We start from the raw sequence: 14,727 nt of genomic DNA, 5'->3' as shown, positions 1-14,727 counted from the left end.
CTTGTTCCATTATCTGAGAACTCCAAGAGATTCTATGGTTTGTGTGCTTCACAAGTACCCTTTTCATAATAAAACTAGCACGTCCAGACATTTCAGTAGTTCAAATCAGACAGAGGTCTCCACACAGGCGGTACAAGTTCCCACAGTAGACCCAGCCCTTTCCACTCATTGAGGACACCACACAGACGGAGTTTCATGTGGAGACACCAGACTTTCTCCAAGGACTCTTCCCATCTTTGAGGACTCAGACATCACTGCTCAACCCAGAAACCTGTATCCCAGGCCTGGACCAACTTCGTGGACAGGAAGACGAACGAGAGGTAGGAACCAAGCTCCTAGAGTTCCTCAGAGTTCTAAATCCTGATCTCGGAAAAAGTGAATCAACAAATAGTTTTAAAGGAGAACCTTGGAACCCCGCTGAGTATTCCCGCCTCACTGTTTGTGGTGCAATGTCACTACAATCTTTATAAATTTGTATTTAGATCTAACAGGAATCACAGAGGTCTCTGGAAAAGCATGAAGTAAGAGGTAGTGTCCATACTGCACGGAGCTCTCTCCCAAAAACCCATGTCAGAGTAAGGCACAGGATTGACACCGAGCACCGGGTGTCGGTGTGAGGATTCCTCCGTGGAAAGACCCGGACAGAAGACCCATCATGATCCAGTGATTTCCCTCTCGGCTCTGCCCTCTTCCTGTCCTTTGTCCCGGGAAGTCTTTGAACTCTGGCATCGGCCCGGCTCACCGCATTGACCATGGTATTACCCCCAGCCCGGTAAATGCGGAATCCCTGTAATATTCCTCTGACCTCCATAATTCAAACATTAAAACGGGTATTTAAATTTGTACCGTAGAAGTTTATTTGAGCGTTTATTCAGTGATGTCCTCCAACATATATCACAGATTCTCTTCATGTCTTTAGCAATGTGCACCTTTCATGTTTCACTGTTAGCACTATAGCACCTTCAAGCACTGTAAATAAATGATGGCACTTCGAGGGCCCCAAAGTGCGTCAGAAATCCATGACTAATATACCTGATCAGGCACCCAATGTCCCAGATCACGCGCCCAATACCCCAGATCACGCACCCAGTATAAGATGTGGAGGATGCATTGCTTCCAGGCACCTTTTACGGAGGACGTTTCTTCTGGTCCAGAAACATTACCATCTCCACACTGTGCACCTACCTGGGAACGCGTTCATTGCACTTTCCAACAGCTGAAGTGTGGGCCGGAGCTCTGCAAGGAGTGTCCACATGAGGGGGTGCCCTCCTGTGTCACCCCTTTAACATGAAACATTATCAGACCGTGTGCATGTGGTGTGAACGTTGGAAGATGTAAACTATTGCTAGAGGTGAGGAGGGATATGGAAGGCCACCCTTTGAACATACACCAATGCTTCTTTCTTTCAGTGAGTTTAAACCACGCCTACCCGGAGCTGGCCAACTACCGGCCGCCAGCGCAGCTTATCTCCCCGCCCCTCCTCCTCTCGGTCATCCTGAACGTCATCTTCAGCCTCATCATGCAGGTCTGCGGCTTCCTCATCGTCCAGCAGCAGGTCTGGTACAGCGAAGACATCTTCAGGTAACTGGGACTTCTCTCGGCTGCACAGGGTGCTCCGATCGTCCTTACTCATCTGCTTTTATTGATCAATTTCAAAAATAGCGTTGACCTCAAGACCCAGATTTAGATATTTTTTTTTATATTTCTTTTTATTAAAGGAAGGCAACCACAGAATACATGTGCATAGAACATACGAGGGTTGTCCACAATATCAACATATAATACAGTTAGTGATGAACTGAGGGGGGAGGGGAGAGGGGAGAGGAGGATAGGGTACTAAAGAGACACAACGTAGCATCAATATTGAGGGGTCAGGGGGAAAGTGGGACATCAAAGGTTGCAGTCGCATGTGGTACACATATGCTCCCCCTGTATCGATTCCACGGGCCCCATACATTATTCCATTCAGATTTAGAAAAATTTGATGTCGCGCAACACACCCAGACAACCTGCTGCACTGCGTCGAATCTAGCGGGCAGGAATGTGCCATATTTATGGAGATACGACCCATCCCTGTCCTTTCCCTCCACTGGCGCACAATGTACTGCCTTGTTCCAATGCAGGCACCCTTACCCCATGCTGCAAGGGTATTCGCATTCTCAGGCAGGATTGATTTTAGATTTGCACTGCCAGAGCATCACAAAAAGTGACGCTCGGGCGCAAGGGGCTCTGCACACAACAAAAGTCTACCCCTCTTATACTCCTAGTGGTAGGAGCTGGAAGTCCATCACCGGGGGAAGCTTTGATTTCCAGAATTTGTGTTGGTGTCACAGTATAAACCAACAGTGACATCTTGCAGCATGGTCTGATTTGCTGCAAGGCTGCCGGCCCACCCATACTGCACAGACAGTCCTTGCTGAGGGGATTGTCTGAGCACCTTCTGAATGTTTGCCCACAGTGTGTCACGTTTCCAGGGTTTGTTTACGGCTCTTTTGCCTTTTTATGTTCTTGTAGCTTTCAGAGTTAGAGACCTTCCGTGGGTATCTTGTTATGTACTCTGTTATAGGTATAGATGGGATATTCACTTGTCAGACATTCTTTTGGACTTGAAAGAAAGAATGTTTAGCTTCTTCTCCAGGTGTAAAGACGAAGGGCTTTTGCATGTCGTGAGTCCTGAGACCAGGGGATGCATTGTCTGCTATGAAGACAAATCCATCACTTGGAGACCAGGGCTTTGCATCACTTGCCTTGTTGAACTTTAGTTCGGATTGTAGGGTTTCACAGCTGTAGAACCCAAACCTTGATCTTCTACGCTTAGGGTGGGGTCCATGCTTCATCACAGAGAACCTTGACGCACAAGTCCAACACCTTCCTCTAAATGTAGCACCTGATGGGCCCCGGAGAGAACTGTAGACGTGTCTGATGGGCCAACAGCATCCCGATCACCAATCGCCACTAGTACTATTGTTTCCTTGTAGTGTGTGGATGCAAGAGAGTTTGACCTCACACACAGCATCTGCCGGGATCCAGCCGTACATTTTAGCTCCCTTCTCTATTACGCCTTGCAGACTACTAATGCGTTAATACTCTAGTTTCCTGGCCACACCGCCCACCTCAAAACAGGACAGAGGACATCAAAAAGTGCATTCGCACAGTGGACACACAGCGGGTGTGCCAAACGCAAATACTTCTGCATCCATCTGCGGCTGGACTGTGCTCAGCTCAATCCCCGCCCCCCAAGTTCAGTTGTTCGGAGTCTGATCTTACTCATATTCGAGACCACCAGGTAAGTGCAAATCATCATGTGATATCTTAGCCAACAAACAACATATCTGCCCTACATGTCTTTTCACTTGTTACTACCCACCCCATTTTTTCCTGCCTACTCCGGAAGCAATCTGTCAGGCAGCTTTCAAGTGGGACAAGCTTTTTAAATGGTATCTAATTAATGCCGGGTCCCTCCTAAAACACAAATACGAAAATCATGATTAATGAAATTGATTTTATATCGAGACGCAGAATTGCTTCCAGGGACTTGGCTAAAGGAATGCTCTGCACCGGCTATAGCAAAAGCTATCCCTATAGTGTTCTATGGTCTGGCGTGACAGCGCAGCGGTTACCGGACAATTATGTGAGCATCACTAGAGAGGAGCTTTGGTCCCACCCACACGTTGGGAGCCAGGAGTACATGTTTTGATTGGGCAGGAGTGGTTTGCTTCAATAAAAAACTGTTTGTCCTCCAAACAGCTGAGAACACTTTGTTTATTTATCCAGCTGCCTAAGCTTGAACTTTCAGGGGCACACATGACAGCGTAATGGTAATAAACTGTGTTAGATAACTAGACAAATGATGTTATTTGTCTCTGGTAGCAGCAAAGATATGAGGAGGGCAGTCCTCAACCTACATGGATCTTTAGGTCTGGCTTGACAGTGCTACTGTCACCTGACCTTATAACCTACACCAATATTATTCTACAGTTCTTTGCTTATATATATCTATTCCCATGCTATTGACTACTTATGCTTCACATTACTGTACAGCATTACTTTATAGCCAGTCCTATTGCCATTGCCAATGCTAATTCGATATTACGTCTTTATGGGGAGGAAAGTAATGGAGGTGGTCTTGCCATTTTTTATAAACCAAGCTTAGGGAGTGCCTTTTCCCCTATTTCCAATATTACACCGAGGCTTTAATATATTTTGTTGACTTTGACCTTAAATTACACCTTCTCTGGCTCATTAATATGTAGGATACCGGGTCATGCCACTTCATCCACCAAAGATGTGATGGAGATGCCTTCACCAGACCTGGTTCGAACCTCCCATTTTACGATTCTAGAGAGACTTCATTTATCACACTGATGATGACTTCGATGGATCGGGGAATCAATTCCTAGAAGATATATCCTCGCTAAATCTATCACAATTAGTCTGAATCGCTCCACGTGCAGCAGGTCACCTCTAGACCTTATTTTAACTAACACGGATCATCTCAACTTCAAACCCTGGTACCTTTAACTTGGAGTCACCCTCTAGCAGCTCCTGTCTCTGTTCAGGTCCCGGACACAAATCGCAATCCTGCTGCGATCACCTTGATGCGTAGATCTTTGCATCAGATGAATGAAAATACATTCGACCTTTGCTGTTAAAAGGTCACGGCTGACTGGGGACGGTGAGCAGGATTCTGAGTTATACCAGGACTGCTCCCCTCCGCTCTTAACAGCAAAGCTCCAGTGACAGAGACGCCTCACATCAAGGAACAAGTCCACTCCCTGCTTCAACACAAGCCTTGTGTCTCTCCAAGACACATTGTATAACTATCAAAGAATACTATAAGGAAATCAGATTATCTTAATCTACCTTGTACCTCAGTAAGTTTGAATTAGCTGAAAACTCCTCAAAGGAAGTATTTACAAAAGTGAAATCTGTGACTCACCCCACTTCCATGAATCAGGAGATTTCCAATTCATAAACCATGTGCAATTCAATGCTCTCTTCTTAAAAGATTTTTATTTTTATTTTACCCCCTAGTTCGTCTCACTCGTCCACAACCTAATAACTCTCCCAGTCTTTGAGAATTCACACCAAATTCATCTTCCAAAATTCGTAATCGTGTGCAAAAATGTAAATCTGATCCCCCACGGAAACCACTACCTATTGGCCTTGGTGTAATCATTGGGATGCATGACCTGTGCCGAGGGAGCCATACCAAGATGAGAAATCAGACAATGTCGCCATAGCAGAGCTCGACTCTGTGCCCTGATCCAGCCTCCATATCCTGCTACCAGCCCTGATCCAGTCTTCTACTTTCCGGGGGGGGGATAGGGTCTTTCCATTTCATACAAATTTCCAGTCTAGCTATTAGTATCAGATAGAAAAGCAACTGTCTCTGTGATCGGCCTTGGAAATGACTGGTTATCTCATCCACTCCAAGCATTAAATTTATTGTAACTCCGGCCCATGATCTCCTTTATTGAAAGATCTATACCTCCCCAATAGGCTCTTAGCCTGGGACATTGAAAAAAGATATGAACATTATCAGCCTCTAGGTATCCACACCTGATGCACTTCGGAGAAGGCTCGGGGGCAAACTTTGCAATTTTGAACGGTGCTCAATAGAGTCGATCCATGGTGGAGACGCGGTTCCTCTTCAAGTTTGTGGGTCTAACGATGGACTATAGAAGCTCCAAAGAGTTGTCCCAAATCGATTTAATGTCCCCCACATGAAATACACCAATCCATACTTGTTTGGGGGGGGGGGGGGGGGGCGATAACTTCTTCTCAGCCTCCAGAGGTTTTCCATAACACCTTGCAAGCTCCTTACTTTTAGGTCTAATGTCTTGAAGAAAGGTCTCTAACTCCCTATCGCCCCCCCCCCCCCAACTCGTGTTTGGTGGCAGCACACCAAGAGGACAATGGATACATTTAAATTTAGAGAGGTTATTTCTTGTTTTTGCTTTAAAGACTTCCCATGGGAGAAACCCCTCATTCGTCCTCAAGTCTGCATGTGTATTAAGACCAGCCAGCTTAAGTGGAAGACTTAATATATCTTTTAAACAGATCGTAGTCCTGGGGGAGTTCCAAACTGGGGCCGAATTGGAATAATAACCTAATCCCCACATTCTCCTCCTCCTGTATCACAAGTTTAGGGCGAGTTTAGTACTTTCAATCGGACCTTCTTAAAAAACCTTGGAGTACCAAACTTAGGAAGAAATCCCTCCATACTTGCACCTCTCATCATCCCCTAATAGCTTCCCCTACGTGAAATCATCCGGCTTTCCCAACAGCATCTGAATATTTTCTTGTTGGTGCTGGTGTGTATTTTGAAGCTGGATGTCTGTTGCGCTTTCTTGTTACTCACTGAACGATGTTGTTCAGTTCTTACGGCCACATGCAACATTGTAAGGTTTTGCGATTCCTTATTTGTGATTTTTAGGGAATCGTAAACAAGGAATCGCAAAATGGGATGCATGATTTTATTCGCATAATATTTGTGATTCGGTAAAAATCGAATTTTTTACCGAATCGCAAATATGCGAATTCCTAATTGCGATTTCGCAAATCCCATTGATTCCTATGGGCCAAAAGGCCCATAGGAGCCAATGGGAAGGCATTTACAAATTGCGAATTTGAAAATGCGATTTGCAATTTGTTAATGCATTCCAAGGGTGCAGAGGGGGGGTCCAAAGGACCCCCCCCCCTGCACCCCTGAAATGTATTTTAAAGTGCATGTTTCACACACACATGTCCTAAGGACATGTGTGTCTGTAACATGAAAGTTTAAAAATTGCATTTTTGAGCATTTTCATAACTTTTCGCAAATTACCACGAGGTTCAACCTCGTGGTAATTTGCACCCCCTAGTTGCTAATTCGCAATTTGAAAAATAATCATGCATTGCTTTTAAGGAATCGCAAATTTGCGATTCCTTAAAAGCAATAGCATTTTTGGAAATCTTTAAAAATAGCGAATTTCACAAAAATGTATGATGCATCCCAAAAACGTATTTAGGAATCGCAAACGGCCGAATTTACCGATTCGCACCGTTTGCACTTCTTAAATAGGTTGATGCATGTGGCCGGTAGTCCTTGTCCGGGCAGTCTTGTTTCTCGTTTAGTCCATCCATTTTACTGAATCTGGTTTTATTCACAATGGGCCAGATGTAGGTAATTCATATTTACCGACTCTTAAATACCGAATTTTACCGATTCGGTATTTAAGAGTCGGTAAATATGAAGGGGGGAGATGTAGGTATTACAGATTCTGTAAATACCGAATCATTAAGATTCGGTATTTACTGAATCTGTAAATACCGAATCGGTATTGCCCATTGATTCCTATGGGCCTTAAAGCCCATGGGAATCAATGGGCAATACCGATTCTGTAATTACAGAATCGGTAAATACCGAATTTTGCAAGGGTGCAGGGGGTGTCACTTTGACACCCTCTTGCACCCCAAAAATAGGCATGTGCGCCATGTGGCACACAGACATGCCCTAAGGGCATGTCTGTCTGTCACATGGCTAGGTGTGCATGCACACATGTGCATGCACACCTGAATTCGGTATTTGAACACCCAATTGGATTGGGTGGTAAAATACCGAATTTGTAGGGCCTTTGGGACTCAGAAGAGTCCCACCTACATCTGGGAATTACCGAATCGGTAAAAATACCGATTCGGTAAATTTACAGAATCTGTAAAATCTGGCCCCCTACATCTCAAGATGCCAAATACCGGTCGGAAACGGCCGAATTCGGCCGTTTCTGACCGGTATTTGCCACCTACATCGGGCCCAATATCTTTTTGTCCCTGACTTCTAGGGCTAGATGTAGGTAACTCTAATTTACCAACTCATAAATACCGAATTTTACCGATTCGGTATTTATGAATCGGTAAATTAGAAGGAGGCAGATGTAGGTAAATCAAAAATCTGATTTACCGAATCTGTAACATTCGGTATTTACCGATTCGGTAAATACCGAATCGGTATTGCCCATTGATTCCTATGGGCCTTGAAGCCCATAGGAATCAATGGGCAATACCGATTTGGTATTTACCGAATCGGTAAATACCGAATCCTGCAAGGGTGCAGGGGGTGTCATTTTGACACCCTCTAGCACCCCAAGTACAGGCTTGTGTGCCATGTGGCACACATACATGCCCTAAGGGCATGTCTGTGTGTCACATAGCACAGGTGTGCATGCACAGATGTGCATGCACACTTGAATTCGGTATTTTACCACCCAATAGGATTGGGTGGTAAAATACCGACTCTTAAGGGCCTGTGGCACTCTCAGGAGTGTCACCTACATATGGATTTAACGAATCGGTAAATATACCGATTCGGTATTTTACCGATTCTGTAAATTTACCGATTTGGTAAATTTACAGAATCGGTAAAATATAGGCCCCCTACTTCACAAAACCCTAATACCGGTCCGTAACGGCCGAATTCGGCTGTTACTGACCGGTATTAGGGCTCCTACATCTGGCCCCTAGTGTTTTCTTTCTGAATTAAAGTAGTTCATTCCATTGTTTTGTGGTCTACTACAATAACACCTGGTGTGGAGTACAGCAATGGCAGACACACAGTTGTTGTCTTCTTGTGTCCACAGTGCCTGCCGTCCAGCGAACGTGAGTGATGTTAATGCAACCAATTTCAACAAAACAGGCACAAATGGGACAAACCTGACCACAGCGGCAGCAACACCTGAGAAGAGCGATTACCAGAACTACGAGAACACCACAGTCTGGCTTCTGAGCACCATCAACTGTCTGATCGTGGCTGTTGTGTTCTCCAAAGGCAAACCCTTCAGGAGGCATATCTTCACAAACTGTGAGTGTGTCCATCACCACAGGCTCGTTTCCGGCTCTGTACTGATGCGGGTGTCCTCTCTTTACAAACTGTGGGCATGTTCGTCTATTCCTGGGATTGGTTTCTGCTGTGTGCACTGTGGGTGTCCTGTCATTACAAACTGTCAATTTATTGGGTGAACTGACTTTAAAAACCGTTGGGCAGATTTACAAGAAAGTGACGCATCTCGATAGATGCGTCACTTTCCCTGAACCACCCTGAGACACCCTTGCGCCACCATGGATGCGCCGCATTTACAATACGGTGAACCTTGGCGCAAGGATTGACAGATGCATCAGAAACCCTGACGCAACTGTTGAGGCAAAAGTCACGCATTGCTGGAGTCGTGTTGCAAGCACGACGCAACTCCAGCAATGCACGGGGAGGCCTATTCCTACAACACTGCGTCACTCCTTACGCCTGCTCGAAGCAGGTGTAAGGTTTTTATGCAGTGGCGTCCTGGAAGTGACGCAGTGAAATCTTGTAGGTTTCACTGCGTACCTTCTAAGAGACTATTTTGCGTCGGAACTCCCCCCTGCATACATCATACCTGACGCAGGTATAATGTGATCAGGGCTTTACAACGTGACGCATGCATCGCATTGTAAATTGGCTGCATTGTTTATGCCGCGGTTGCGTCACAAAAGTGATTCACCGGCGGCGCACAAATGTCGCCAGGGGCTTGTGAATCTGTCCCTGAGTGTTCATCTGCCCCCGGGTTTGGTCTCTGCTGTGTGCTACTGTGCGTGTCTTTCGGATTAAAAAATGCTTGTTGTACTCGTCTCTGCTGAAGGGTTTTGTTGTTGGTCTGAATGAATCCGCTTCCGGTTTGATTTAGGCTCGTCGGTGTAAATGTGTATTCAGATGTTTGATAAACAAGGGGGGTCTTTATTTCTGTAAAACAAATACCATTTTAGAATTGGGGTCTCCCTCCCCTTCCCTCTTGATCCCCAGAGAAGGAGCAAACCTTGTGTGTTTTATTCTAGCTCTGGGCTTGTATTGGATGAACGCTTCTGTGGGCTGCCGGCCGTTGACTCAGGCTTTTCGTTGCTTTGTTGGCACTCGCAGTGGGCCCAGGGGTGCCAGCCTGCCCACCGCTGCCGTCCATCACTTTGGAACATTCCATCACTGGGGGGAGGGGGCGCAGGTGAGACCCTCCCCCACAGCATCACATTGATGGTTCAGGCCCCACCGCCTCCCTCCCAGGAGGGACGGATGTGCAAACACGGAGAGCTTTTTGGAAGAGTGCCCAAGGATGGGAGCTCACTCCACAGTTTTCGTTATACTTTCTGCGATAAACAGGAATAAATACAAGTTATTAGCAGATGCAGCTTTAAATCCCAGGCGGGGAGACCCCTTGTGCAGGCGGAGATGAATGTTTAGCGCAACAGCGCCCTCTGCTGCATTTGTAAAGCATGACATGAACCTTTTCAAAAGAGTAAAACATGGAAGGTTGTTTCAGGTCGAGCCTGAGAGCGCATGCGCCGCTCTGCGAGGCATGCTGCATGCACTTAGGGATTTGAAGCCCCGCCCACTCTCTGCCCATGTTTGTCATTAGCTTGTGTCACTGTCCTTCTTAAATGCTGGCTTCTGATTCCTTAATCTCCTTGTTAGTCCCTCCTTAGTACCGCCTTGTCTTCATTTGAAACCTCCCGCGAGGACTGGCCCCTTTGCTTCTGTTGCTCCACGGCACATCTTATTTAGTCTGTGAACACTATTTTCTTTAATGGGATTTGCCCTTCTGCAGGCACGACGTGCTTTCTTTACGTTCAGCGTGCCATGTTTGCTTTCACTTTCCAAGCAGCCGGGACAATGGCAACCACTTCTTTGCAATGCAATAGGTCTTGCATTTACGAGACTTTGAGCTGTAGGCATTGTAAATGACAACAGTTTAAACTCTCGCAAATGCGAGACCTATTGAATTGCAAATATTTTTGTTGTTGTCAAAGCCCGCATGCCGCACTTTCACGTGCATGAAAGCCGCGCCCCTTTCTTTAGAAGAGCCGTGTCTAAGGAAAGGTGTGTGTTTCACTATTAAAGCGAAGGATTTTCCAAAAAGCAAGCATTTGTTTTTTTTTGTTGTGCAGTAGGAAAACCCAGGACACCAGTGCACCGCTCTCATTAGCCCCATAACCTATGTTCTCTTTTGTGCGCCAGGCGTACAATAATAGTGTACTATAACATGAGTGTCACAGCTGCAATTGTATCCCTCCTCTAACTCTCTTTGAATTCGAAAGAAGTCACGTGTTTGCTCGCAGTTTCGGCCCTGGCGCTCCAGGAAGTCTGGCTCGATTTAGGACTGGAATTTCGGGTTTACCCTGAGACCCATGGTTTAAACACAGGACTGCAACCCTTGCACAACCGTCCCTTGTCCTGATGTGTCTACAGCACAGGAGCCTGCCTCCTGAGCGTAGTGTATACTCATTTCCCAGTGGAGTCTTGATTTCATCATATTCTAAAATGTATGATGTCATTGTCAAGCGGGGTGTTTTAAAGTTGTGCTTTTCCTGCTTTAGAATATCTGGTCATCCCTCCTAGATTCACGGCTCCTCTCCTGTTGGTGGGTTTGGGTGGTCACCCCAAGCCTCATGCCTCCTAGATTCACAGCTCCTCTCCCATTAGTGACTTTGGTTGGTTACCCCAGCCCTTCTCATGCCTCCTAGATTCACGGCTCCTCTCCTGTTGGTGGGTTCGGGTGGTCACCCCAAGCCTCATGCCTCCTAGATTCACAGATCCTCTCCCATTAGTGACTTTGGTTGGTTACCCCAGCCCTTCTCATGCCTCCTAGATTCACGGCTCCTCTCCTGTTGGTGGGTTTGGGTGGTCACCCCAACCCTCATACCTCCTATATTCACGGCTCCTCTCCTGTTGGTGGGTTCGGGTGGTCACCCCAAGCCTCATGCCTCCTAGATTCACAGATCCTCTCCCATTAGTGACTTTGGTTGGTTACCCCAGCCCTTCTCATGCCTCCTAGATTCACGGCTCCTCTCCTGTTGGTGGGTTTGGGTGGTCACCCCAACCCTCATACCTCCTATATTCACGGCTCCTCTCCTGTTGGTGGGTTTGGATGGTCACCCCAAGCCTCATGCCTCTAGATTCACAGCTCCTCTCCTATTGGTGGGTTCGGGTGGTCACCCCAGCCCTTCTCATGCCTCCTAGATTCAAAGCTCCTCTCCTGTTGGTGGGTTCAGGTGGTCACCGCAAGCCTCATACCTCCTAGATTCAAGGCTCCTCTCCTGTTGGTGGGTTTTGGTGGTCACCCCCAGCCCTTCTCATACCTCCTAGATTCAAAGCTCCTCTCCTGTTGGTGGGTTCGGGTGGCCACCCCAGCCCTTCTCATGCCTCCTAGATTCACAGCTCCTCTCCTGTTGGTGGGTTTGGGTGGTCACCCCAAGCCCTTCTCATGCCTCCTAGATTCAAAGCTCCTCTCCTGTTGGTGGGTTTGGGTGGTCACCCAAGCCTCATCCCTCCTATATTCACGGCCCCTCTCCTGTTGGTGAGTTCGGGTGGTTATCCCAAGCCTCATCCCTCCTATATTCACGGCTCCTCTCCTGTTGGTGGGTTCGGGTGGTCACCCCCAGCGCTTCTTATGCCTCCTAGATTCACGGCTCCTCTCCTGTTGGTGAGTTTGTGTGGTTATCCCAAGCCTCATCCCTCCTATATTCACGGCTCCTCTCCTGTTGGTGGGTTCGGGTGGTCACCCCAAGCCTCATAACTCCTAGATTCACAGCTGCCTCTCCTGTTGATGGGTTTGGGTTGTCACCCCAGCCCTTCTTATACCTCCTAGATTCACAGCTCCTCTCCTGTTGGTGGGTTTGGGTGGTCACCCAAGCCTCCTCCCTCCTGGATTCACGGCTCCTCTCCTGTTGGTGCGTTTGGATGGTCACCCCAAGCCTCATACCTCCTAGATTCACGGCTTCCCTCCTATTGGTGGGTTCGGGTGGTCACCTCCAGCCCTTCTCATACCTCCTACATTCACGCTCCTCTCCTTTTGGTGGGTTTGGGTGGTCACCCCAAGCCTCATGCCTCTAGATTCAGGGCTCCTCTCCCGTTGGTGGTTTTGGGTGGTCCCCCCAGCCCTTCTTATGCCTCCTAGATTCACAGCTCCTCTCCTGTTGGGTTCAGGTGGTCACCCCCAGCGCTTCTTATGCTTCCTAGATTCACGGCTCCTCTCCTGTTGTTGGGTTTGTTTGGTCACCCCAAGCCTCATACCTCCTGGATTCACAGCTCCTCTCCTGTTGGTGGGTTCGGGTGCTCACCCCAGCCTTTCTCATGCCTCCTAGATTCACAGCTCCTTTCCTGTTGGTGGGTTCGGGTGGTCACCCCAAGCCTCATACCTCCTAGATTCACTGCTCCTCTCCTGTTGGTGGGTTTCAGTGGTCACCCTCAGCCCTTCTCATACCTCCTAGATTTACAGCTCCTCTCCTGTTGGTGGGTTTGGGTGGTCACGCAAGACTCATACCTCCTAGATTCATGGCTCCTCTCCTGTTGGTCGGTTTAGGTGGTCACCCCAAGCCTTATGCCTCTAGATTCACAGCTCCTCTCCTGTTGGTGGGTTCGGGTGGTCACCCCCAGCCCTTCTCATGCCTCCTAGATTCACAGCTCCTCTCCTGTTGGTGGGTTCGGGTGGTCACCCCAAGCCTCATACCTCCTAGATTCACAGCTCTTCTCCCATTGGTGAGTTCGGGTGGTCACCCCCAGCCCTTCTCATGTCTCCTAGATTCACAGCTCCTCTCCTGTTGGTGGGTTTGGGTGGTCACCCAAGCCCTTCTCATGCCTCCTAGATTCACAGCTCCTCTCCTGTTGGTGGGCTTGGGTTGTCACCCCAGCCCTTCTTATACCTCCTAGATTCACAGCTCCTCTCCTGTTGGTGGGTTTGGGTGGTCACCCCAAGCCTCATACCTCCTAGATTCACTGCTCCTCTCCTGTTGGTGGGTTTCAGTGGTCACCCCCAGCCCTTCTCATACCTCCTGGATTCACAGCTCCTCTCCTGTTGGTGGGTTTGGGTGGTCACCCAAGCCTCATACCTCCTAGATTCATGGCTCCTCTCCTGTTGGTGGGTTTGGGTGGTCACCCCAACCCTCATACCTCCTAGATTCACGGCTCCTCTCCTGTTGGTTGGTTTGGGTGGTCACCCCAAGCCTCATGCCTCTAGATACACAGCTCCTCTCCTGTTGGTGGGTTCGGGTGGTCACCCCCAGCCCTTCTCATGCCTCCTAGATTCACAGCTCCTCTCCTATTGGTGGGTTCGGGTGGTCACCCCAGCCCTTCTCATGCCTCCTAGATTCACGACTCCTCTCCATTGGTAAGTTCGGGTGGTCACCCCAAGCCTCATACCTCCTAGATTCACAGCGCCTCTCCTGTTGGTGGGTTCGGGTGGTCACCCCAAGCCTCATATCTCCTAGATTCACGGCTCCTCTCCTGTTGTTGGGTTTGTGTGGTCACCCCTAGCCCTTCTCATACCTCCTAGATTGACAGCTCCTCTCCTGTTGGTGGGTTTAGGTGGCCACCCCAGCCCTTCTCATGCCTCCTAGATTCACAGCTCCTCTCCTGTTGGTGGGTTTGGGTGGTCACCCCAAGCCCTTCTCATGCCTCCTAGATTCACAGCTCCTCTCCTGTTGGTGGGTTTCGGTAGTCACCCAAGCCTCATCCCTCCTATATTCTCGGTTCCTCTCCTGTTGGTGGGTTCGGGTGGTCACCCCATGCCTCATACCTCCTAGATTCACGGCTGCTTCTTCTGTTGATGGGTTTGGGTTGTCACCCCAGCCCCCTCCCTCCTAGATTCCTGCTCCTCTCCTGTTGGTGGGTTTGGATGGTCACCCCAAGCCTCATACCTCCTAGATTCACGGCTTCTCTCCTGTTGGTGGGTT

At 48.1% G+C, this 14,727-nt stretch overlaps 1 protein-coding gene across 1 annotated transcript in view; it reads left to right on the top strand.

Annotated features, from left to right (window-relative positions):
* Nucleotides 1–14,727, top strand: part of LOC147668181 (putative cation-transporting ATPase 13A4) — a 197,309-nt gene that overhangs the window by 157,030 nt on the left and 25,552 nt on the right. Inside the window, exons 18-19 of the mRNA XM_086948722.1 lie at nucleotides 1,410–1,581; nucleotides 8,619–8,839. Of these exons, the coding sequence (XP_086804848.1) occupies nucleotides 1,410–1,581; nucleotides 8,619–8,839 (393 nt within the window). The remainder of the gene's footprint in view (nucleotides 1–1,409; nucleotides 1,582–8,618; nucleotides 8,840–14,727) is intronic.

Source organism: Lissotriton vulgaris, unplaced genomic scaffold, assembly GCF_964263255.1.
Source record: "Lissotriton vulgaris unplaced genomic scaffold, aLisVul1.2 SCAFFOLD_2870, whole genome shotgun sequence".
In the NCBI taxonomy this organism is placed as follows: Eukaryota; Metazoa; Chordata; class Amphibia; order Caudata; family Salamandridae; genus Lissotriton; species Lissotriton vulgaris.
The sequence above is the reverse complement of the archived record's forward strand: the minus strand, read 5'-3'. Positions and strand labels throughout refer to the sequence as shown.